Raw genomic sequence first — 25,224 nt, forward strand, 5'->3', positions numbered from 1 at the left:
TTTCGAAAGAAGGACAGTGATTTTGTTTAAAAAAGAAATTGATGGCATGTTATTACTTGTGGGTATATTTTTACAAGTCTGAGTTGTGGAGCTTGCAACAGCTTTCTTTAGATCACTTACCTTCTAGTGCCTGAATAAGGGATGTGTATGCTGTCTTGGGTTCTGTATTGGAATTCCCGCAAATAAATTTCATCTAGTAATTTCAGACAATTTATGGTATCTTTCCTGCTTTGAATGTTGTTTTCCCATTGTTCATTGTTAAACAGCTCGTGCCTTTAAACCCAGAGCCTGTTTCATCTCAGTGGCAGATGGTCACCTATATATGTCTGGACCACACATAATTTGGTGGCAGTATTCCTATGGTAAAGGACATGGTTTCCTCCTCTACCCTCTCTCTTCTTTTGCGGAGTATTATATATTTTGAGTTTCTGGGCGGTTTTTGAAAGCTGTTGTTTTGGAGATGGGGAAGAAGATAATGGATCTTAGCATGTCCTTTTTAGCCAGGCATGTGGTTTCTAGTCTTATGGTGTATTTTCAAAGATGAGGAACAAGCAGTGTTGAATCCTATACTAGAAATAAGGCTTCAGGTCTAATAACCTGATATCCCTAGGGCCAAAAATGATCACCTGGTGCTGCCGCACTTCTCTTTCATGTGCAAAGCTTCTTTCTTAGTTACTAAGTGCAGTAGCACTGAGGTGCAGAAGACAGATAATTTAGGTGCTTGCATATGTATCTAAAGGTCTGCATTTGCCCTAGGATAAGTTCTTACTGTTCAGTGTTCAGATGTGTTAATCTAGGCTCAATGCCTAGAATAACTTAACATTTGAAGAAGAGGTGAGTAAAATGGGATGGAAAAAGATAGCAGGAAGAGAGGAATTAGGTAACCTTGCCTGTGAGGCAGGCTATTCGTGTAGAATAATTTGGATTTTTTTCCCCACCTTTCCCCTATTGCTATGTAGTACTCTGATGATAAAGGGCTTTTCCCAGAGTTATTTTTTGTCTGAGTTTATTGTCATATGGAGATTAAAGATGTTTGTTTTCTGTTGGCTTAGTAAGTCTAAATCCAGCCTTTGAAGTCAGGTCATTTGAGATTCTTTAGATGAAAAATCAACTCTTTATTTGGTAACCTACCCAACACCCTCAGATTTCAAGCTTAAATAAAATGCTGCCTCTACTACAAATGATGTCAGTATTGCCTGAGGTTTGTTTAAGCAGAAAGCTGAAGTCAGCTTGAGCAAAACTTGGCAAAAGTGGGATGTTTTATTCATGTGGATGGTTTGAAAAATGTCCCAGAGTTTCCGTGGTATAATTTTGTTGCACTTCATGTTTAAAGAGACCCCCATCCCCCTCATTTAGAGAGAGCCCTTTGGTTTGGCTTCATTTTTAGGCTTACGGTGAGTGGTGTATTATTGCAGTGTAAATATAGACTTTTTCCATACATACAAGCTTTCCTAACGTTTATGAAGCTCTGCTGAGGGGTGGAGGGCTGTACCTGAGAGACACAGCGCTGCCAGCGAGCAACCTTGGAAACTGGGAGGCAAATGGGGGGGGGGGCGGAAATCCCGCGAGTTTCAGGGCTTCCACTTATCCTTTTCCTCCTGCTCCTCCTTACTCTGCACGATGCCTTTTGAAGCTTCAGAGAAGGAATTTACTGTCTTCATTGAATGACTGCGTCAAGGAGTTCATTAGAAGGTGCCCCAAACTGTGTGTGCGTGCCTTCGAGTCCTCTCTGCTTCTGCTGGGTCTTTGTTTCCCCTCCCCGACCTCTCCTCCTCCTCCCTTGTGGAGCACTGCCTCCGTCCCCTCTTCAAGTCCTTGCGGTCCCTTTTCCCCAAATATGTCCATCACACTTGCAGAGAGGCTGTATCTCACTCAGCCCAGGCAACGTGGCAATTCTGAGCTCGAGGGATTTGTACTTTTGACAGCTGAATTCTCCAAAGACTGTGCGCGCTGAGTATACTCCAGCTGAAGAATGCGAAAGACAAGTGGACTTTGCTGTTCATAGTTGCTGGAAGCCAACACTGGGCTACGACCTGGAAGCAGAAGCAGATGTCTGATTTAATGCTGCCAAGGTAGAATGGAGGAGGAAGCCTAGAGATTCATAAACTTGGAGATTTCAATGCATAATTTTGATTGCTTAATCTGAGACCACGTGACGCTTGCCATAGGACCAAGCGTAGTTATGTCAAGCCCGGTGGTTGTTCTTGAACTGGGGTATATCACAGTAGAAAACCCTTCCTGGTTCTAATCTGTGCACTTCCCCCCTCCTCAAATCCCAACAACAGACAAACCACAAAACCAAAAAACCCACCTCCAGCCCAGCTACTAAATGCACTGGGGACAAGCGTCAGACTCAGAAGGGGAGGTGGGAGTAAGGTGAGGCAAGGACTATGCCCGTTTGACTTCGTAGCATAACCTAGTGTGTTCAAATAGTGCTTTTCTCATGTAATTTTGTAGTTTGGGTTTTCTTTCTCTTACTGAACCTGCCGCTATATGAGTCTATTTGAAGTAGGTTGTTTGATTAAGTATGTAGAAGTTGCAGGTGTCTCTGTTAGGGTTGTGTCAATGAATTCCACAAGTGCAAACTAGCAATAGTTAAGATGGAGGACACGTCGGGCAGAGAAAGCTAATTACTTCCATTGATTGCTTGGAGGCCTGGTGCCGTATGTCAGAGTCTCTTTGTATTAGAGAGATTTCTCATTTCCCTGTGGCAGGAGTTGATGTTATAGTCACAGATCAGGATGAAGCCCTGGTTCATTCCTGCAGGGATGCAGCAAGGTGGAGCGAAGGGAAGGGAGTGCAGACGTGAAGATGCAGTCCTCGTGCCTTCACCCGTTCCAGAATGGGAGCTCCTAACCCCCGGCTGATGGGGGGGCCTGACAAGTGTGTATAAATATCTCCATCCTTGATTGCAAAGCAGATGTGATCAGGAGAGGCAGAAGCTCTGCGTACATTTGTAGGTCTAGGGAAGGCTCCCACCACGGGCTCATGGTAGCGTATAAATGCTGAAGCTTGCTATTGCTTTGGCCGAGGGTGGTATTTTAGTTTTTAATATCCACTGCTAACTTGCAGTAACTCTAGTACTTTCCAGTCTGTTTGTCGCTCGGTGATTTTTATTTGTTGCTTTAGAAACATTCAAAAAGCCATAGCATTAGAAACCCGGTAAGTATCCAAAGACAGATTTGTAATACTGTCCAAAAGTTTAAGCTACTAAAGATACACTTAAATATAATTCCATGGTATTTCCTCCCTGTTTTTCAGCTTTTGAATATTTTTTTTGATCCAAACCTAATGCTGAGTGGAGGGAGACAGCCTTTTTTTTTTAAAGCCTATTGAATTGTGAGCACAGCACAAAGAGGTGTTTGTTCTGGAGCCCTAACCCGATGGGTTGCGAGAGCCCTTGACAAGGGCCCGTGGTGGTCCTTGCTGTGGAGTCACAGGAATGCTGGTGTTTGCAGAGGGGATGGCTGGGCTCACTGTCCAAACAGATCCCTGCTTGCCAACTGGGAACATATTGCAGTCTCTGTGAGGCACTCCATCATGGCTTGAATAGCTCCTCTTGTGCTCAGGCTTTCTGAATGCGAGAGAGAGAGAGAAATATTCCTTTCAGCCTTCTGCAATGTCAAAAAAACCTTTAGTGACCGTATGAGAGCATTGCCTTAATGCAGGGGTTCAGAAAGGGAAGGAAGTTAAAAAGAAGGGACGGGATCTTTACCATTTGTTGCTATATTTTTAGATTTAAACTTTTTTTTTTTACAATAAAATGTTGCTCTATCTACTTCTTCTTGAAAAAAAATTGTAAATGTACATTTTTAATGTACCATTCAGTTTATTTTGAAAAAAAAGTTTGCTGTCACTAACAAGTTCATCGTAACTCTTTTCTAAGAGACTAAAATAGTGCCTGTAAAATAATTCTTTTCATCTCCTAAGCCTTCAGTTGTAGTTTGTAAACATACTTCTGTATTGGAAAATTACCATAGTAGTGCCTGATTCTACAGCAGCATTTTCATGAACTGCTCCATTACCTGTGCAAGTTCATCTGATGTTAGAGGATTTTATACGAGCTTAACTCTATGCATCTGATATTCAGTTGTATGGTACAGATAACTTGATATGATTTTGGTGAATCAATCTGAAAATCGTAATAAGTAGTATAGTAACTTGAAGCTCTTTGGAGCACAAGTAAAATTTCACCCTTGTTCCTGTTGTGGTTTAACCCCAGCCGGCAACTCAGCACCATGCAACCGCTCGCTCACTCCCCACCGGTGGGATGGGGGAGAGAATCAGAAGAGTAAAAGTGAGAAAAACTCGTGGGTTGAAATAAAGGCAGTTTAATAGGTAAAGCAAAAGCTGTGCACCCAAGCAAAGCAAAACAAGGAATTCATTCGCTACTTCCCATGGGCAGGCAGGTGTTCAGCCATCTCCAGGAAAGCAGGGCTCCATCACGCGTAACGGTGACTTGGGAAGAAGAAACACCGTAACTTCGAACGTCCCCCCCTTCCTTCTTCTTCCTACAGCCTTATATGCTGAGCACGATGTCATATGGTGTGGAGTACCCCTGTGGTCAGTTGGGGTCAGCTGTGCCCCCTCCCAGCTTCTTGTGCACCCCAACCCTACGGGCTGGTGGGGTGGGGTGAGAAGCAGAAAAGGCCTTGACTCTGTGCAAGCACTGCTCAGCAGTAACTAAAACATCTCTATATTGTCAACACTGTTTTCAGCACAAATCCAAAACATAGCCCCATACTAGCTATGAAAATTAACTCTACCCCAGCCAAAACCATCACATTTCCCTTCTCTCCCCCAAGAACCATTCTCCCATTACCTAACTACATTTCTGACTAACTTAAATAAACATGGATTATCATCCCTTTAAGTGCACTGCTCATCTGTTTTTGTTTTCAGAATGCTTCACAAGCAATTTTGCAATTCCAAGGTTAGAGAGCTTTTTACATGGAAGGAAAAGCTGATGTGAAGAATGTGAGTTGCCGGAAATCAAAAATGCATTTTAAAACCAGATGAAAAATGTTGAACTTGCCGAGTTTTTTGCTCAGGACTTTACAGTGTGCATACACTAAGAAATAAAAGAATGTGTTTGTTCCTTGACTATTGTGTACTGGAGAGGAAGGAGGGACTTCACTGCTGTCACAGTTTCCATAGTTACAGCTCACTAATTCTCAAGGAAGTATTGACATAAACTGTAGTCAATCATTTATAGCGAGAAAACTTAAAAGAAAAAATTAACCAGAGTGTTTATAAGCTCTTTGCAATATATTGTAAATTGTATGTGGAAGTTAATTTATTCTCTGAGGTTTGCATAGCTTACTATGCTATAAGATGCTGATAAAATATCCTGATGTGGCGCACAGTTCTAGAAAATACCTGTAAATGGCCCTGGTTAATGCATTCAGTATAGTATATTGCATTATAAAATACCCATAAGTGCATGATGTTAAGAAACTTCTGTTTATCTTAAAACGGGAAGAGTTAAATTGCAGTAGCAATTTTTACCAGGAAATCCCTTATCTTTTATCATATATATCTTGATAATGAGAAAGCCCAATTTTAAAGCAGAGTAGACTATTAGGAAGTGTTTAGTTATGACCACATCCCACCAAAATCTCATTTGAACCTGGCCTTTGTAGGAAAAATGGGCTAAGCTTGAAACCTGAGCATGCAAGTTTATGAATTATCCCCATATATCTTGTACCACCAGCTAATAGAGAATCAGACTCGTGGACTCTAGCTGTGGCTTCTGCCTTGCATAGCACTAGTGCCAGCTATAAAGATGGTAATATCACATATTGTGCAAAGGTGTGGATTTCTCTATTTGGCATTTCAGAACATAATGTATTTTTTTCAGAGGACTCATAGCCAGGGGCAGTACAGCCCAGACTAACCTCCAGAAGGCAACTGGTTCCTATCGGTTGGCCAAGTGTTTGCTGTAGTAGATGCAAGAGGATCCTGGAAAGTGTCTTTAGCTCGTCAGGCCTTTTAAAGTCCTAGTAGTCAGTGGGAGAGGTGGCATGGTAGGTAGCAGGTGTGACTTGAAAGCCAGCTTAGTTTTCATCAGTGTCATCAGAGTTTTCATGTGAAATATTTTGATTCTGACAAACTTGTGTTTTGTATAGGAAAACCTTTGTTGGAAAACTTTCAGCTCGCTTGAAAGTTGCGGCTTACTGATTTGACATAGCGATATCCTTTGTTTTGGATGAATGTTAGAAATGTGAACATTTTGCTGTGCATCCAATCACTGTAAACGTTATTTTTCTATATGTATCATTGTAGGGCATTTTATATTGTTCAGAACTTCACATGGTGTGGCTGGAGTGTAATCACACAGAATAGATTAAAATCTTTCATGATCACAAATTTATGGGTTAAAATTTCACTGTTCTTAATTTTTCAGAATTATTTATTTTATCTCATGTATGTCAGCCTAAGTGTATCTAAATACATGTATATCTGTGCACAGACCATATAGAAATGAGAGAGAGAAAGGAGGTAAATCCTTAAAACATATGGTGTGGAACAATATTTCTACGCTGACACAGCAAAGTTTTTAGAAAAGATAATTTCCCTAATGACAACTATATTCATTTAATGTAACTCAGATGCAGGGCAAAATGCAGAGTGACAAGCCACATTTTTTCAGAGAATTCTTTGTTAAGTTATTTTCTTTCACCGTGGTTCTGGATTGTTATATGACTTAGTGAATCTTAGGTATGGAGGGAGAGTGATTTAGTGGTTAGAGAGCTGAGCATCACTATCATTTATTTCTTCTCCTGATTCTTTAACTTGCTGTTGATGTGGCAGCATCTGATAGTTCCTCTTCTTCATTGTGCTTTCCTATAAAAGGGGGAATTACAGCTTGCAAGATAATGTATGACAGAGTTTAGAGGTTCTTGAATGCCATTACGTGCAAGGTGTAATTTTTTGATGCTAAGCTTTCTCCTGACAAATAAATGAGGTAACTGTAATTCTATTGTGCTAGGCTGTTCCACTAGCTCATATCTGGGGTTCAACATGAAATATTTAACATCGCGTGTTCAGTTTCTCTGGCTAAAAATAATGGCAGGTGGTGGTGTTGCCTACAAATCAAAGGCCAACTTGCCTTCCAAGGCTGGGGTAACCTGGACATAAAATTCAGAGTCCGGGAGTGTGATACAGAGGGTGCGCAACAGGAACTTCAGTGCCTGCCTGGTTTTCAGCAGAAGGAAAGGAGGTGAGGAGCTCATGGTCAAAACTTGAATTCTTTGTTTTTTGAAAAATCACTGCATTAGGTCTTCAGGGATGCTGCAAATAAAGGCAGGAAGCTTATCAAAGAAAGACATGCTGTGGCATGAAGTATTTTTTTTCTGAATGCATCATCCTTCTGGGGCAGAAACCCATTTCTGGGTCTGACATAGAAGCAGCAATCTTAGAAGTGAAATTGAAGTTGAGTAAAACTGCTGTGAGTTTAACATAATGAAGTTAACCTGTTAAACACTCCGAGCAAAAAAAGTAGCTAGTGCATGAGGAGTGTTTCTCCAGGATGCTTTTTTCTGATATTTCCAAAACAGTTGCTGAACATTGTTGCAATCTTAACATTAGAAAGACCTGTGGGAAACAATGCAGTCTTTAACCAGAAAAGGTGATGAGTTGTAATTTCTGTAGACTTCCAAGGAAAATAACAATGTTATTTTTTTAAATATTCTCCAGTGATACTAATTTCTCTAGATTATTTGCTTTTTAGCCGGACCCTATGATGCATGCAAATTTCGGTAATTTCTTGATGGGTAACTGCATGAGCAAATACAGGGGAAAATGGTTGAGTAACGAGCCTGAGACCCATGAGAATAGATCTGAAGCCAGAGTGATGCAGTGTTACAGAAGCAGGGCTTTCTTCAAGCAGTGGAGATACTGAGTCACCAGGACAAATTGTTTTCTTTTTTTTTTTTTTAATTGTGTGCTGGGAGGGCTAACGCACAAACTCGTATGACCCAGTGAGTTGTTTTCCTCACTGTTAGACAAATACTGTTAGATGTGTAGCAATACTGACTCCAGGTATTCCTGTTCCTTCATCGCCACTGCCATTGTCAGCAGTGATGCCTGATTGACCAGATCACTGAAACGGTTTAGAAATAAAAAAAGATGCCGTTCACTGCTGGACCTCATAAGCAGTTTGGTTTGGAGCAGCTGAAGGGGTCAGGAGGGGGTTTGGGTGGAGGAACACATTGTGTTGTAGCATCTACCAAAGGCAGCATCAGCCTGACTGTGGTGCGAGAGTCCCAGGGGTTTACCTGGAGGATGGGCGATTGCAACCTCTCCAAGGCAGGGTGTTAGGACAGTATATACTGTGTAGACGTGACAGTCAAATGCATTTTATTTGTTTTAGCTTGTCAACCTTTTACCCTTTCAGTAAGCTGGAGGAGCTTTCCAGGGATGGCTTGGGTGGAAGTGAGGAGAAAGAAAATCAAGAATATGCCTGTGTCTTTCTTGCTCCTTTTGATACAGAAGCACTTTTTTGGCCGGTGCAACACACAAATTGCACAGTTGTATCTGCGTGATACAACATTCTGGGGCATAGAAATGCCACTCAAACTTAAGAGAGATTTTGAACAGAAGTGATGGTTTCTACCTTAAAACATGAACATTTGATAATTGTTTAGGTACAGAAATGCTAGGAAGAGTGATTGTCTGTCTGTCTGTCTTTCTCAAAAATAATTTAAATGAAACAAGGTGGGTGAGGTTTGTGTTTTAATCAGTCAATTTAAGTGAAGGCTGTTGTGCTCCCCATTTCTGTCTGGGCACACACAGTCCTTGCCGTTGTTAGCACATGCACTCCTGCAGCCACAGGGACCAAAGTTATAACTTAGAATTTTACCTTTTGAAAATTGTATATATTTTTTTAAATAACACACTATATATATTCTTAGCTGCCACTTCCCCTCCCTCTCCTTGCTTTGTAAGGAGAAATGCTGTAATAATTGAATTTGGACTTTCCACTTACTCTACTAACTGAGATGTTAGATCCCAACGATAGAGTTGAAGTACCAAGAAATTTAAATAATTCAGTAGGTAGTTTTTCAACCTAAGGTTGTTAAGAGGAAATCAAGAGCATTCCTTGAATAGTCGCGAAGTGGCTAAATCCCTTTTCCCCACACCCCACTTGCCTTCTGCAAATTCCAGACCCTGAGGGTGGAGTTGTCATGGCGGGCTCTGTTGTGCCAGGGTAATCCCTCTGGGAACCTCGTCAGTCTGGGAAGGGCCCCCTCAATGGGATTCTTCCAACGCAACTGCACCCATGAAGCCTCCTGAGCAGAGGGAGCCGTGCCAGCCGGTTCTCCTGCAAGGCAGGGCTTTTCTTCCTTTGCTGGGATGGACACGCTGAAGATGTGGGAACCACTGAAAGGATAACTTTTTGCTCATACATTTGAAAACTTTTTAATAACCTCTGCATGACACTGAGCTGTATGTTGTTCCCCTAAAAACTCCTCAGTGATAAATACCTGAAGAGTGATGGCCAGTTGGAATGCTTACTCCCTGGAGGATAGGATAATCTCCATCGAACTACACTAAGAACGTTTTGGATAGTAAATCAATTTCACAGTTGCTATAGCCAACAAGAAAATCCCTTTATTGCATTCGAAAACTCAGAATATTTTAGATGTGCTATGGAGAAACTGTCCTAGATATTTGTTTTTTTTCTAATTAGAAGTGTTATTTTAATAATTAGAAGAATTTAGTTAATTATGCAATATTTGTTTCTCATCAGCAGTTAATTGGTCTAGAAAGGGAAGAGTCTAATTCTCCCTGCTTATGTCATGCTATGTGATTAGGATTGTTTATCTGGGGACACAGGAAAATAAGACTTTCTAGTTTATTTTTTGAAGGTTGTAATGCTGTTATTAGCCTAGAGGCATGTTTTAGAACACAACTCAACTAATGTGCTCCTTGCAGTGGCTCAGCTTAGGAATATGAGAAATGAAGTGAAAACGAGGGGAGGATGACGGGGCCCTTCAAACATAACCTGGTGAGTCACAGCCTTCCTCCTCACCTTTAGTATTTGTAAATGAAAGCAGGCTGTGAAAAAGCAAGTTAGTGCCTTCTCTGGAACAGCCACTGTGTAGTTAAGAGAGCTACAGAAAGAGTCTGCTGGAGTAGAAGAGGTGAGGAGGAACCAAAGTCAATATTAGCAGCTTTTTGTGCGTCGCTGGGATTCAGGTGGCTCTGCTGGGCTTTGCGGTGGGATTTGAGCTCCTTCCTTTTGGCTTGGCCTGACTGCACGAGGTTCAGAGTGCAGCAGCAAAGAGAATTGCAGGTCTGTAGACGTGACCTATGAAAAAAGCTTGAGGAATGGGTTTTGTTTGGTCTATGGAAGGGTGGGCTCAAGGGAGATCAGGCAAAGCAAAGTGGGATGGGTTGGGGCTTTCATAAAAGGTTGTTGGAAAGAAAATTATGGAAGGTTCCTCCATCCACTATCAGAATGAACAAGCAAAAATTTTAAAGGAAAGAAATTCAAGTTGAACACATTTCCAATGCAAAGGCAGGTAGGCAATGGAAGACACTAGCTGGGGACTTCATGGAGCTTTGGTCACTGGAGATGCTGAAGAAAAAACTGGGCACTATCAGTCAGGAGAGGCTCAGGTAGAGCTGGTTATCCCTGGGGAGGGGAGAGCTGTGCTCTGGTAGCTCCCTGTTTCAGGGAAATATTTTGTTTGTGTGCCACACTTGCCGACCCAGAAGAATGATATTCTGGTTGAGGCTTCTCTACTTAAGAAGCAGCTTTTTATTTTTTAATTCTTAATGAGCTGCTTCAGGATTACCTGAGAGATGGCTTTCCCTCTGGTGTGAGCAAAGCTCAGCTGGGGGTCCCCAGGGCTTGCCGAGGGCACTTCTGAGCACTGCACTGATTGTCACACTTGGAATTTTAGCTTGCATTTTTTTCCAAGTTACTTTGGTGTAAGTGCAATACTGTTATAAAACTCCTGACAGAGAGACAGAAAATATTAAATATCTTGAAATTTGCTTTTAAGCCTTTGTGAATGGAAAAAAAAATTAAAAACTTGTATATATTTTATATATATAAAATGTGCTTCTACCCCAGGGAGATGGCAGTTAACCACAGCCCCACAAAATAGTCCAGCATGTACCTGGAGTACCAATGGTGTTGATGATTCTCCTTCCCTCCTGGCCCCCACGTGATACAGTGTGCTTGGTTGTGGCAGGTGGATATTAATTGCTATGTTTTTGATGAGCACATTCAAATAGAGAATTTTAGATGATTCATTGAAGTTCAGATTCCAAACATGTCACAAACAAAACTCGTCAGCCCCTGTCACGATGACTGGTGGCACTGTGTCAGAGCTAGGCAGGCAGTAGGATTGAAAGTTTGCGTTAGTTTTCGCTGGCTGGATGATAGTTCTTGCTGTGGGTGGACAGGTGAAGAATAGCCGTCACCTAATTGCTGCCTCGTTTGGGGCAGGAGGAAGAGAATGTACTGTGTAACTTTATTGTTGGCTAGGTTTTGGGTCTGTTGCTGATTGTACAATTCTTTTGGTGTTGCCATGGGAATGCAATAATTATATTATGAATAATTGGAGCATTTTCTTTTGCTGCTGCAGAAAACTGGTGTTGTATAATTATCACTACCTTTAATGGAAGTTGTGCTCAAAGCTGATTGTTTAGCATTTGTTTAAACCCATTGCAGAGAACAAAACATTTTGCAAGTGAATGCCATTTTATAAATGTGCCAGAAAGCTAACACATGCACACGCACTCCCCAAAAAGCATTTACATCATTAGAATGTGTTGAAGAGCTGTCTCAAAATTGCAAAGGCAAAATAATGTCCATAGTTGGAACTTCCATCCCTATGATATTCTTGTGGCTTGTTGTTTGTCTTTCTACAAATAAATAACCTCTATTGATATCAGACAATTAGTGTTGTATTGTACGTAAGTGATAATGCTGTTAATAACTGGTGCAAAACTAAATTTAAAACTAAAACAATTCTCATTTGCTGACATCCGTTTCCTCTACAACTTATTGCAGTGGTTATATAGGTCTGATGGGAAGCTCAGTTCCAGAGCTGTAGGTGCAGCTGGAGGATGCTAATCCTTCTGTTGCTGTTCAAAGCTTTAGCAGTGTCAAAACTTGATACGTGAGATTTTTTGATTCTAAAATGAAGCCTGATGCTGACAGAGATCTCCCATCGTTTGCATGGGTCGGCAATAGTTAGCTGATGAGTTGCTTCCATTTCTGAATTCAGCTTTTCTCTTAGTCTCCTTTTCTCTCTTGGAGCCTCCTGCAAAGGACAGGCTGGAGTTTTCTGTGCAACGTCTCTTCTGTCTCACCTTTCTTGGTAGTGCTGTTCTCTCTGTTCATCCACAGACTTTCTGGCATATTTCTGTCATAAAACAAAGGGTTATGCAAAGGAAAAAAAAAAGTTAGTAGATATGAGGAAGACTTCCTCCCCCACCCCGAGTATTTTTCTATGTGATAACCTACCGGTCTTTAACAGCCTGAAGTTTTATTCAGGCTTAAGTATTGTCTTATGACCTTAAACCCTATTCTGGGTTTGTGTCCAGTTAACATTCCCACAAGCTTCCTGTGTGACACTGAATTAGGCATTTCATTTCTTTGTCCCACAGTTTCACTTGTGAAGCGAGGAGAATAACAACCCTACTCCAGCCAGATGTTCTGGGAATGGATTCATGAGTCCTTGTGGTGGGGTAGCGTGGTGCTGGGTCATAGAAGTGCTTTTGTGCTCCTGCTTCAGATGTCGGGATGTCATCTTGGGCTAATGTTCATCACGAAATGAATGTCTCTCTAGTTTCAGGTTACTGTGTTGTGGCTTGTGTGCTAATGGATTAATTTCAGATGTTTTCAACATAGTTGGTTGTTCTCTTTGTTTCCAACGTAGTCCTAATTTATTTAACAGTATTTGCCATTCAAGTCAACTGATTTTAGGCAGATGTTTGTCTCTTGTGTTTTAGTCTAGACATCTATGATTTACAATCTGTAGCCCATCTGGTGAATTGCCATGGGAGTATGCTTATTGTCAATGCTTGAAGTATTGCAACATACTCTTTGCAAGTGTTTTTGCAGTAGTGGCTGATGAGCCAACCATCAGAAAAGGTTTATTTTAGCAAAAGAATCCAACTTGTTTGTTCAGATTAGGGCAGCAAAATACTCCATTTGTATTCAAAACAACAGCAAAAAAATGTTCCACTCCAAAATGTTGCCTGTAAATTGAAACTCTAGAATAATATATGGGCCTAGTTTAAAAAAAGAAACAAAAGCCACCTTGGAATGTAGACAAACAGCAAGAGACCTGAAGAATCCATCTTGCCCATCTCCAGTCTCTGTGGCTGAGCAAGTATACTTATCTAACCTTTTCTAAATACTTCAGTGAGTTTTAGATTGTCAAAGTTTCTCACAACGTGTCAGCTTAGTCGTTGCTGCTGCAGATTGCGGTTAGTAGCGCCCTGTCCCTGGGGTAGGATGGCCCTACGCTGCAGGACCAGGTCCTTGTCCCCAGGTGCTCCCTGCTCCCCTTCCAGCCCTGTGGCAGGAGGAGAAGCTGTTAATGCACAAGGGGACGATGTGCCAGGCTGTTAAAGCAGCCTATTGACCTCGTCTGGACTCTCCTCCACTTGTTAAATTAGTGAAGTGTGATGGATGCAAAATCCAAGGTGCAGGATGGCATGTAAGGTCTTGCAGCTGAGTAGTGGGACAGTTCTTTACACTCTTAGGATAAGTATCTCAAAATGTTTGAAACATCAAATGTTTGATGTTTGGAAATTTATTAATTCATAGTTCTGGAGGGGATAAAAATGAACATTTAACCTAGCTTCCTCTTCAAATTCAGGTGCAGTAGTACTTCTGAGTAACAGCAGCTTGTAGTACCATGATAGCTTTGGACAGGGCGTGTTCGGTGCAGCTAATATATTTTAGTTCATTTCCTTTTTGGGGGGGTTACTGTATTATTTCTAGAATATGCCCCAAACCAGAACACAACATCTGGGAGACACGCACTGCAAAAGAGCGTGCTGCTGGGTAGGAATCTCCTGGTTCTTACATTAAAGCATAGAGTGCTGTTGTTTAACTACAAATTGAATGTGCTACACTCTTGCTGTGTAGCAGGTCAAGTAGCAAGCACAGGTAAAACAAACCATTTTCAAAGGTCTTTAGTGTAAACAGAAAAGGTGCTGTCATGTAAATAAGCCAGAAAATGCTCCAGGAGCTGTCTGCTTGATGTGTTTGGCACAGATTTATGAGTATTTTGATTTGATGTTTGGTTGAGTGAGTTTGTCTGCACATGTTGAAAACATCAGTCAATCCCAGACTCTAGAATGGATATTATTGTAGGGCCTGTATCTGTGAGATCCAACATTTACATGAACATGTAAATCAAATACACATGATTTGCAGTTTAATGTTAATAATGATAATGCACCAAAACTCGGAGAGACCAATGTATTTTTTATAACTGTAATTGTTTTTTAAATGCTTACGACAAATTAACTTGATAATCCGGGATGGGGTGGAGGGTAAAGGACTGTAATAATTTGTGACTTCTAATGTAGTCACAGGATTTAGAAAGGATATTGAAAAAACACAGAGCAGTCATAGAAGTTGTAAAGGAGTTTAAGAAAAGCATTTTACCTCCATCAAAAGTGCTTCAGTCTCCACTTTCAAACCCTGTGTTTGCGCGTACAGGTTGAGGTAAAACTGCGTTCAATGGCTAAACCACGCAAGTGCAGGAGACTTCAGGCTGATACTTTTTTTGGATGTTTCATTTGCATTTGAGTAGTCATTTGATGCCAAATCCAAGATAATTTGAAATCCATGGAGCCATTTCTATTAAACTTGAGGGTTTTAGTAACGTTTTTGTACTACTCTTACAAGGTGAAGGAATTACTTCATACTACTGAACTGTGATCTGAATAGTACCTTTAAAGTAGGATGTAAAGTGGTCTGACACACTCGTGTTAGCTTGTGCTAACAAGCAGTTTAAGGCTGCGGCTGAAGGGCTAGGAAAAACGCTTGCCACACCTCTGCTGCAAAGGAAGGAAGACGAGTGGAAGAATCCAGGATGTTTTTTTGGTTTTGTTTTCCTTGTCATCACCTTGTTTGGTTCGTAAGCTGCTTTGAGAATAACCAAGTGGAGGGAGAAGACACATGTGCCTGACAGCGACAGGGAGCCTGTTTGGACTTATTTCATTGAGGAAATTGTTCCGGAACAGCTGCTCATCCATGTGAAAATGCAAACCCTTGGGTCCCAGCCAAGGTCAGCAAGCCCTGGGTTACTAGTTTTAGAAAAGCAGGCCAATTTGCCCTTTAATTGTCTTTCCTTTTCATTCGGTCACACCTCTTGCTCCATAGATTTACTTCTTGAGAAGTGCCCTATGTGAAAGATGTGATACCAGTTTTGTTGTGAATCAGAGGGAGGCATAATATTTTTTCATGGATTACTTATAACTGTTAAGCTTTATAAAATATAATGTGTTTACCTGGCTGGATTTAATTTTCTACCTAGCTAGTGCAGTAGGTTCTTGTTATTAAAATGTACAGGATTCTTAAATTTCGAAGCAAAGTGCCCAAATCACTACGTTTCATATTGTTTCTCTGCAAATGTAGGTACTGTGGTGTGAAATGGTAAGTCTGTACGTGTTAGCTGGAAACAGGGCTGAGAAATTCCTGAACTTCAAAGAGTTTTCAGTAAGTGGTCTCCGAATGGGAACTTTTTAACGAAGCCTGGTAGGGTTTGCTCTTAGTAATAAGCTATACAAAACGGTTGGTAGAAACACGGAGTAAAACATATGCCTATGTGCTGGAGCTGGATGTGAAAAATATTCTACAGTGGACATAAGTTAGTAATGAAGAGAGAAAAGCAATGCTCTATAAGCGCTAAGGAAAGGAAAATAGTGTAGTAAAAATACTACTTTGCCCTATAATGCTGTGGAAAGAGAGAAATAGGAAAGATGGATTGCTATAGCTGGAGGAACTGAAATGCCAGATTTTGGCTTCTATAATTTAAGGAAAAAACCTAATTAAACTAAAGCAATCTTTAATGCATGCATAAAAGGTCACGCAGGAACAAGAAGAAAGCATACTTATTCCAAAACTGGCTTTATACAAGAATTTTGAAAGTGTCATGAATTGCAACTGAGGCTATAATTAGCCTTGAAAACCTTGGGACAGAAGTTTCTCAAGTAGATTGTGACATTCCTGAAGGAATAAAAATGTCTAGAAGAACTGACAATCTCTCTGTGACAGAAGCATCCTCTTGGCAGGGGAAGTGGGAGACAGAGATGGGAGACTTGCTTTGATCTGCATCTTCACACAATAAACCATGATACAAGAAGGAGTAGAATAATTGTTGTTATTTTTGTTAGACTACGTGTGCAGGTGTTTTTTAAAAAGGCAATAGATTTGCAAAACCTTTTTGGTCAGCTAAAATGGTTAAAATAATTAGCTTCCACACCATCAGAGGCGTGCCAGAGCAGCACAAAAGAGGGACCATGTGGCTTGGAAGAGGAGGACAGACTCTTACTGGGGTGTCAAGCTGTTAACTAGCTCTGCCACAATATGAAACTGAGTTGCTTCTTTTATTGTCCCTTAATTATTAACATGTGTTAGAAATATGAAAACTTTGTGCTCTTGCAGCTAGGGACAAGTGTGGCTTGTCACCTGCCTGGCTGATGGACTTCAGTGCCTTCAGCCTGGTGGCTCCTCTGCTTTTCCTCTTATTTCAGCGGAGGGGGATTCATTACCCTGCACCTGCATTTTGGATGGAGCCAGCCCCAGCATTCTGGGGCAGTCCTCCAGAAGCTGATGGAGGTGCTCTGTATTTACGGTGTTGGAGCTCGGGGTGGAATTTGGCCTCTTGCTTTGTCAGCAGAGGTGGCCAAAGCTCTTCTGGCTTGGATTCATTATGAACTCAGGAGACAGCCTCGGTCTGTTATCATTATGAACTCAGGAGACAGCCTTGGTCTGTTAACAGGTTCGAAAAGTATTAAAGCGAGCTCATTTCAGCATACAGCATCCATGTTAGAATGGACTGACTGTTTCTCATTTAAATTAAATTTTGTATTGAACCATGAGCTTCAATTAAAACTTGCAAGGTTCTAATTCCCTAGAGGACACATTACTTTTATCCATCCTGTGGTTACAAGCAACTGAGGAACATCCTTCTCTAAATGTCTACTTTTTAACAGTTCAAAAACATTTCACAACTAAAAAGGATTAAAAAAAAAAAACCCAACAAAACCCTCCACCCAAAAGGTATGGTTTTGTTTTAGTGTTAATTGGGGAATGGTTTCACTGCAAGAGTAGTCTTTAATAATTCTTGGGACTCATTGTGCTGTAGAGGTGGGGTCTGTATTTTACTGCTGCTTGAAGTTGTTTTGATACCGTTGATGAGAGAGATGAAATAATGTATGCTAAAGTAATTTGGCTAGCCTTGAAATCAAAGCGCTGGAAACAAAATCTAGCTGCAAATCATTAGGCTGTCATTCTTTTAAAACCTTTTATCCAAATGACTTTAACAGTTTGTGGGTCATAAACAAGGTTAAGAATCATCTTGCACAGTGCACGTTTTGATGATAAAACACAGTATTTTTTTTTTTTTTATTGGAATGAAAGTGTTACAGTCAACAGTATCAGTGTGGGAGTTTGATTTCTTCCTGCAAGTAGATCGCTACTCCATGTGAGCAATTGGCACAAGGTTTAGAAGGACAGATATGAGGCATGCCGAGCGAAGTGTTTCTCATTTGTTGTATAGAGACTACTTGGTCTGTATGTAGAAACTCCAAAACTGTTCCATTTTAAAATTTATTTCCAAGTCAGAGTACCTATTTTTGAGATACAGTCATATTGGCCCTAGCCAGTCTAAGTAGATAGCATTTTGGTGAGGGGCTGAAACAGGTTAAACATTAAAGCTTTGTTCTATTAATCAACGTTTACGTGTAACGTTGAAATTATTGTCTACTTAAATGGTGAGCTCAGGATTTTTGATTTTATAATGACTTTTTTTCAGGTTTGAGAAATCACTGACAAGGAATGAGTCGCATAACAATGTTAACTATTCATTTTGCCTAATCTCAGGCATGTTCCATCCTGAAGAACTGAACAACATTTGATAATCCAGTGCGGATTGAATCCCCAAAAAAGTATCATTGTGTGTTTACCGGTATTGGCAGTTATGTATAGATATACTGTCCAACTTACTGGACAGTAAAGTGGAGTGAAACTTGGCAGTGTATATAGACCCAAGTAGATTCAAAGAGAAATAAAAAAACATATTCCTCAGAAGAAATTTGCAGAGATTTTTTTGATAGGGAAAACACATTTACTCAGTTTTTCTGTAAAGTTCCTTCTGAACCTATTGTCACTTCATATTTTTGATGGGTTTAAATAGAGCCATTTAGATGCAACTCCCTCCCAATAATTGCTTACTGTTCATGCTGAATATTTTTTCCATTCACACTAAAATTGTTGACTAACTGGGCAGGCAAATAATGTTGAAAGGGCTATAGAATAAGGTGCAGGGGGGAACCCATCTGAGCTGAATAAGAAGGAGAAGTAATAATGACTTTTTTTTCTTACTAGAGCTGTAGTATACGTAAAGTTCCCTACATAGTTAAGTATAGGGAAGTATGAAGAGCAGCAGAACCACACACTTAAAATGACTTCTTTTAGTTTAAACTTCGGAGTTTCCATATGCTTAATAGACTTGATGATAAATTACCACGTTTCAAATCTAGATGTGACTAGTAAAAACCATATGTGCTTATTAGACTATAAATAACCGGATAGAGAAAACAAACCAACATCAGAGTAGATATGAATAACTTGGAGGGATTCCTGTGTGTAACTTGGATTTTGAGAGGTTGGGAGGTCCTGCTTACTGTACGATAAGCAGCCTGAGGACTATAAAAATGTAGATGGACAGGGAATGACTTTTTGATAATTTAAGGCGGACTGGTTTTGCTGATATCAGACAGCAGACTGTTGCTCAACGTTGTTGTTGGGGGTTTCATTAGATTTGTCTAAACTTTAGGAGCAGTTACTCCTAAAGGCCATTACATCCCATCTGTGCTTGAAGTCCTTCATATGTTTTAGTGTTTAGCTTCCTTACCTGGAATGTGATACGGTTTGGAGATGTTAGATGACTTCTCCATCAGAGAAGGTTATAAAGTTATCTTTTGTATTGTTAGTCAAAGCTAAAATTCAATTTGCAATAACAAGGAGCAGAGTTCTCTCTGAGCTTTTCTCCAGAGTTTGACCATGACTATTTTCTTAGCCCATGGCAAATGGGCTAACTAACAGGTTGGTACAAATGTTTTAATATGTAATAAGGAAGTAATGAAATTAATTTTTCTTTTTCAAAGTCGTAAACTCTTCATTGCAAACATCTGTCTGATGTTTGGGGGGTTCATTTTATTGACTGCTCTGTGTGATGTTTCCGATTTTAATGGCTGAATCAGTGAGCAATTGAGCCAACTATTTCCATTTTATCTAGATGCTTTCTTTTAGCTGTGAGACTGGGTTTGCAAAAGTTGAATGGTTATGGCACTTGCTTTGTTATACTTGTACTCAGTGCCTCAAAATGGACCTTGCATGTTCAGGGCTGGATTTCGGAGTGGAAACCATAAGCTGCTTGCTTGTATAACCACATTCCAAGGTTAGTCTGAATAGCTGAGATAATGAATTTGGTCTTTGTGCATTCTTAAATAGATAGATAGTTTTTCACATATGTGGGGTTTTTTTTGCTACAATTGGACGCTTTCCTTGGGAGCTGCCTAATTCCAGGCTGCACAGTTCCTGCTTTGTTCTCTGCTCCCATGTCTTTGACAAGAATAACTTAACCAGATTTCAATATAGGAATTGTGGGCTGCTAAAGGACATATTGTGTTACTGCTTAATGCTGTATAAGTTGATCAGTGGGTAATATAAAGTCTATGTTTTAGCTGTTTTATGATGAAAATATTATTTTAATGGAATATATGGTAAAGTCATTGAACAATGATCTTATTCTCAGAATGATGGCACAAGGCATTTTCCATATACCAGAAATTAGTGGAGCTGCTCATTTTGTTATTGCAGGCTTCAAAAATAAAGCTATTTTTAGCCTTTTCTGAGCAATTGTGCAATTTTTTTAACTGAAAGAACTAATATCTTATTTCTCTTTTCTGTTAGGTCCAGCAGAGGTTCCCATGATGTCACCCAATGGATCCATTCCCCCTATTCATGTGCCTCCCGGTTATATCTCACAGGTATGCTTCTTGAAGAATTGAAATGTATATAAAAGCAATAGCATTGATCCATATAGAGAAGTCTACTTGGTTGAAGCTTAATTTAGAAATATTAATGAAAATGGTAATACACATTTTCATACTCCTCCTCTTTACTGACAGTACACGCACAAATGCACAAGTGAGCATGCATGTGCACCTTCACACACTGATATGTATACCAGTTTGTGGGGTGTTTTTAACACTAGCAAAAGCTATGCATACAGATTGAGCCTATATGTGTAATTTCTCTCCCTTTGTGAGAGGGAGAGAAGTCCACGTTGTTAGATGATGCCTAGAGGTAGGAGACTGGTGGAATTGGGAGAAGGAGCCACTGCAGCTATAAAGTATGCTTTTGATCCTCAGTATCTTCCCAGAAGAAATCCTGCAGCATATCAAGAACTGGGGTTTGGTTTTGTTTTCAAGAATAAATGTGATTTAATTATCTATTTATGGAAAAAATGGAAAAAGCTTTTCACAAAGCTGTTAGGTTTTGGAACTCTTGAACAGCTACTGCTCTTCTACGTAAATAACCACTAAGATTATCAGATTGTTAGTGTTCCTTCCATCTTCTGCAAAGCTTAGACTCTTTCTGAAGTAAGGAAGAAAAAAAGAAAAAGGAAAAAAAAGAAAGGTTGATGTAAGGCAGAATAGCTGTGAACAATACAATAAATCCAGTAATTTCACCACTCTCATTGAGACCTGGACTGGACTGAAAGCTTCATTAAAAGTATACAAAGTATTTCAAATATCCTTGATGAACAGCATAAAAACCCTTGATGCATATATTTTGGCATCTTGTTAAGCAGGAAATAGATGATATCCTGGAATCCCTTCCCCTCCCCAGGAAACATGTGAGCTTGTGTAATTCTAAAAAATTGTGGATGGCATCATACTTAAATCCCACAAAATACTGCAATCGCTCTGTGGTATTTTAACTTCTGAACAGAGTGAAAACATGCCTCAAGTATGGGGGACGTTGTTAGCTAGGCGAGGAGAGAGGGCACGGCAGGGTGGTCCAGCTTCCTCCTGTTCCTCAAGCATCCCAAGGTGGATGGTTGGGATGCGCTTTGAGAGAGCATTTGCAGTGCTGTTTAATATTCCTCATGCGCTCACCTAATTATTAAATTAGCTCACCTAATTTAATAAACTGACCCATACCATGCAGAGGAATTTTTTAAAGATTTACTCTTCCTTTGAAATAACTTAACACCTTTTTATTATTAAAATATTTATACTTCTCAGCCCCTGTACTGAGATAAATGGTTGGGTATAATTGAAACGCTTTCCAAACCAGAGTGATGAAAATGTTCCAGTTGTATCTCTCTCTGAACCCAGTTCCTCTTTAATGCTTTTTGTGGGCACCATAGTAATTATTCCACTAAAGAAGCCTTTAAGTAGCTTCTTAAACAACAACAAAAAAAACCCAAACCAAAACCCAAACCCAAACCCCTCGTCTGAAGAAATTTTTCCAAGGAGCTAGAAATATGTTGTAAAGTTTTAGGGGAAAACTCTGTATTTGGTGCTTTTCGGCAGCAGAATGTGTGTTCTGCTGTGTGACGAGCGAGCCTCTTGCCTTTCAGGCTGCTTCATATTAATTAGTAGTTGGAAGTGTGTAGTAATCAAATTAGTTCTTACTGTAATAAATGTCCGTGCCTTATGTGCTCTTGCTTTTGTTTGTTGCCTCATAGTTAAAAACTCTACTTTATGATAAACAGTGAGAACACAAATTTAGAATAGCAAGGGAAAGGCCATAAAGCAAATTAATGCATTCTGAGATATGAATCAAAACATATTTGCTTTTTTGTTTGATTTGTCCCCAAAATGTACATCTAAGAGTCAGGCAGAAAGCAGATACCCCTGCGGAGAAGTAATGGTGCCTATTAAAAAAGGCATGAAATCTTTTTTCCATTTTGTTATGCCAAACCTGTTGGAGCTGTGAGTATTAGTCTTAAATATTACATTAGTTATCTAGTGATCGCGACCCTGGATTAAAATGATGCTTCATTACCTCTTTGGTATTGTGAAAATGATCAGCAAAAAATTGGCAGGAGGTTGGGTGCCCTGCAAGATTAGCTCCACTGGAAGCAGAGGAAAAGTAGTTAGACGCTGTTTCTAGTCTTCAAGGACCATATTAGTAGTCGTGACTAGCAGCTGGGTTTGTAAGGAGATGTTCCCAATGATGAGGCTTAGCCAGGGTCGGAAAAAATCCAGGGAAATAATAGAAAACAAATACACACCACCAGTTCAGATCTTTCATGCTATGGTTTTACTTTCAAAGACTGGTTCAATACAGCCAGTTATTTTGCATTTTCCTTTCAAAGAAGTTCGTATCATGGCAGATACGAACTACCAGATCAGAGTTCATGTCTCCGCAATTCTTTGTTGGCTAAGGGTTAGTTAAATATAAAAGAGAAAAAAAGTTCCTTGCTGTGCTCTTGGTGGACAATATTGCTATTGTGAAAGTTAGTTGTGGAAGGTGGCATGGTAGAGAAATTTATATTAAATGCTTGCAAAGTCAACAGTTTTGGTTGCAACTGTTGGACATTGAAGGAGAAGAAGGGAGCAGCTCCTACGACTTGTCAGGAGCCGGTCACAAGCTGTTAATGCCCATTCCAGTTCTGAGCTACGGATTGAGCTGCTTCCCTGCCACATGAGTCCTGCGGAGCAGGCTGGGACCATGCCCTCTGCTGGGATGTCCACCAGAGGTTATGTGCCCTTGGGGTCTGTGGCCCAATGCCTCCTCCTGGCTCCCAGAGCACTCTGGCTCCCTGGTGTCAGCATAATCTGAAGATTAAAGATCATGATTTGGGTGCCAAGCTATTAAATTTGGGGACATCCCCATGGGTTCTTTTTTCTGCTTGTCACAGTGTATGTTTGGGAGGAGGGGAAGGAGGATTTGGGGTGTCCTTATGAGAAGAACTAGAACAATGGAAATATCAAAAAGCATGGTCATGAACGTGTTTGCTTAGGGCTATTGGCTGAGGACTGCTCTCTCTGAAATAAATCTGGAGTGATTCCACTGGAATTTAAGGAATTACTCATGTGTAGTTGGATGTGAAAATTTGGCATGAAACTTCACTTTTGATTTTATTTACAGAGTTGTTAATATGTGGTCTCTGCCACAGATATTGTAAGGCTAAAGGACTGATTTACTGGTTGGAGCATGAAGTATGCATAGAGCTGATAAGACTCCTTTTGTCAGGAGGTAACGTTGGGGTCATGTAGTCTGAACTATGCAACTCAAGCCATGGTCCTGCAGTTCAGTATTCCTGCATCAAGCATATAGCATTTGACAGAATTAGAGTGTAACTTCTAGAAAGAGGAGAATCTTTAAATGACGCTTAAAGTGGTAGAAAATCCGTCACATCCTTGGGAATCAAGATTTTGGTCTTGGGTACATCCTCTATCCTGAGAGAGGTGTTCTCCAAAATCATGCTTGGCTAGCATAAGCTTTTAGCCACAGACTCTTTGTTTTTGTATGGCTTACTGGTCACAGAGCTTCTCTGTGTGTTTTGTAGACTGTGATCGATTGAGTCATCCTTTAACAGCATGATCCTCCCCAATGCTCTGAACACAAGGAAGGTTGTGCAGATCTCACACTCACATGGAGCAAGCCATAAAAGGATGGTCCTTTTAAGTTCGTGAACATTGGTCCTGAAGATCTGTATCGTTCTAGATTTAAAATACCCCAATGTTCTTGCCAGCATTATAGATGTTCATCTGTCTATTTTCCAGGTTCAAGGTACAGATTTAATCTGGTGTTTGTACGTGATGGAGGGCAAAGATAGTGATGCAAACTTGCCAGGGCTGGTATGAACTTGGATTGGCATCCTTAATACATCAAGTGAATAAATAAAATGTTGACATCCAAGTTCCTCGCGGATGAGCTCATTCTGTACTGTTTTCTGGTACAGATTGATTTATGAATGAAGTTTCAAATTAGTTTATGAAATTCCCAAAGTATTGGTCGTGGTCCACCCAGTGGCCATGCTCCAGATGTCTTTGCTGAATCTAGCATGCTAAGTTTAAGTGAAATAAGAAAAATTATTTGAAAGCAAATGGAAATTAATTCCATATTACCATATTATACCCATTCAGTAAACGTGTGTGTGTTACAGAATGAGAGTGATTGTATTCCTTTAACTGGAACTCACAAAATATAGGTACAGTTTACCTGTGCAAAATTAACATGCATGTCTTTTTCCCGGGGGTGTAGTATTAAATTTCAGTGGAGAAAAAGAAGAGAACATGGAGTAGTGATGTACTTTGAATATGTGAATTATCTCTAGTTAGATTGAGTTTTCATTGCTACAGTGATATCTTTAATGTAAAACAAACAACATTTAAAATGGTATTCTCAAAATGTGGCAACCGATGGGGGAGGCAATTTTACTGTGTATGAGTAATGTTCATCCAGATTCTCCTGAAAGATCATCTATCTACCTCACTCAGCAATTAAGCTCCCTAAAATATGGAAAAAAACACACAGAACTATGCTATAATAATATTGTTATTGAGGCAGCATGCCAATTACACCAGCAAGCACAAAAAATAACAGCAAAAGACAATTTACCTAGTAACTGTTTGAAAAACACAAAATAATGAAAGTTTAGCTCTAGGTGCCAAATGACTAGAGATACTTGTTTTCTGTAAGTATAAACTGCTAAAATTAGTAATAGCAATTACTTTTAATATTCCAGTTGCATCTAGAGACCTCAACAGGGTTTAGGGTTTCATCGCTTCTGGGCACTGAAGTAGAGACAGTTTAGCAGGCAGTGTGTTTCCTGATGGATTTATGATCTTCATGACAAACGGTTTTAAGCAGATACAAAGAATTGCGGATTTCTTCTTTAAATAGCGAAGTTTAACCTCTCTGCTAAGTTACATGATTTACATTAATGGATCAAAACTAATTTCCTCTGTCTGATGAAATGAAAGAGT

At 40.1% G+C, this 25,224-nt stretch overlaps 1 protein-coding gene across 1 annotated transcript in view; it reads left to right on the top strand.

The window, feature by feature from the left end:
- FNDC3B (fibronectin type III domain containing 3B) overlaps positions 1–25,224 on the top strand; it is a 179,371-nt gene that overhangs the window by 41,660 nt on the left and 112,487 nt on the right. The window contains exon 3 of the mRNA XM_009333580.1: positions 20,186–20,262. Within this exon, the coding sequence (XP_009331855.1) occupies positions 20,186–20,262 (77 nt within the window). The remainder of the gene's footprint in view (positions 1–20,185; positions 20,263–25,224) is intronic.

The sequence above is a fragment of the Pygoscelis adeliae genome, unplaced genomic scaffold (assembly GCF_000699105.1).
Source record: "Pygoscelis adeliae isolate BGI_AS28 unplaced genomic scaffold, ASM69910v1 Scaffold220, whole genome shotgun sequence".
NCBI classification, from domain to species: Eukaryota; Metazoa; Chordata; class Aves; order Sphenisciformes; family Spheniscidae; genus Pygoscelis; species Pygoscelis adeliae.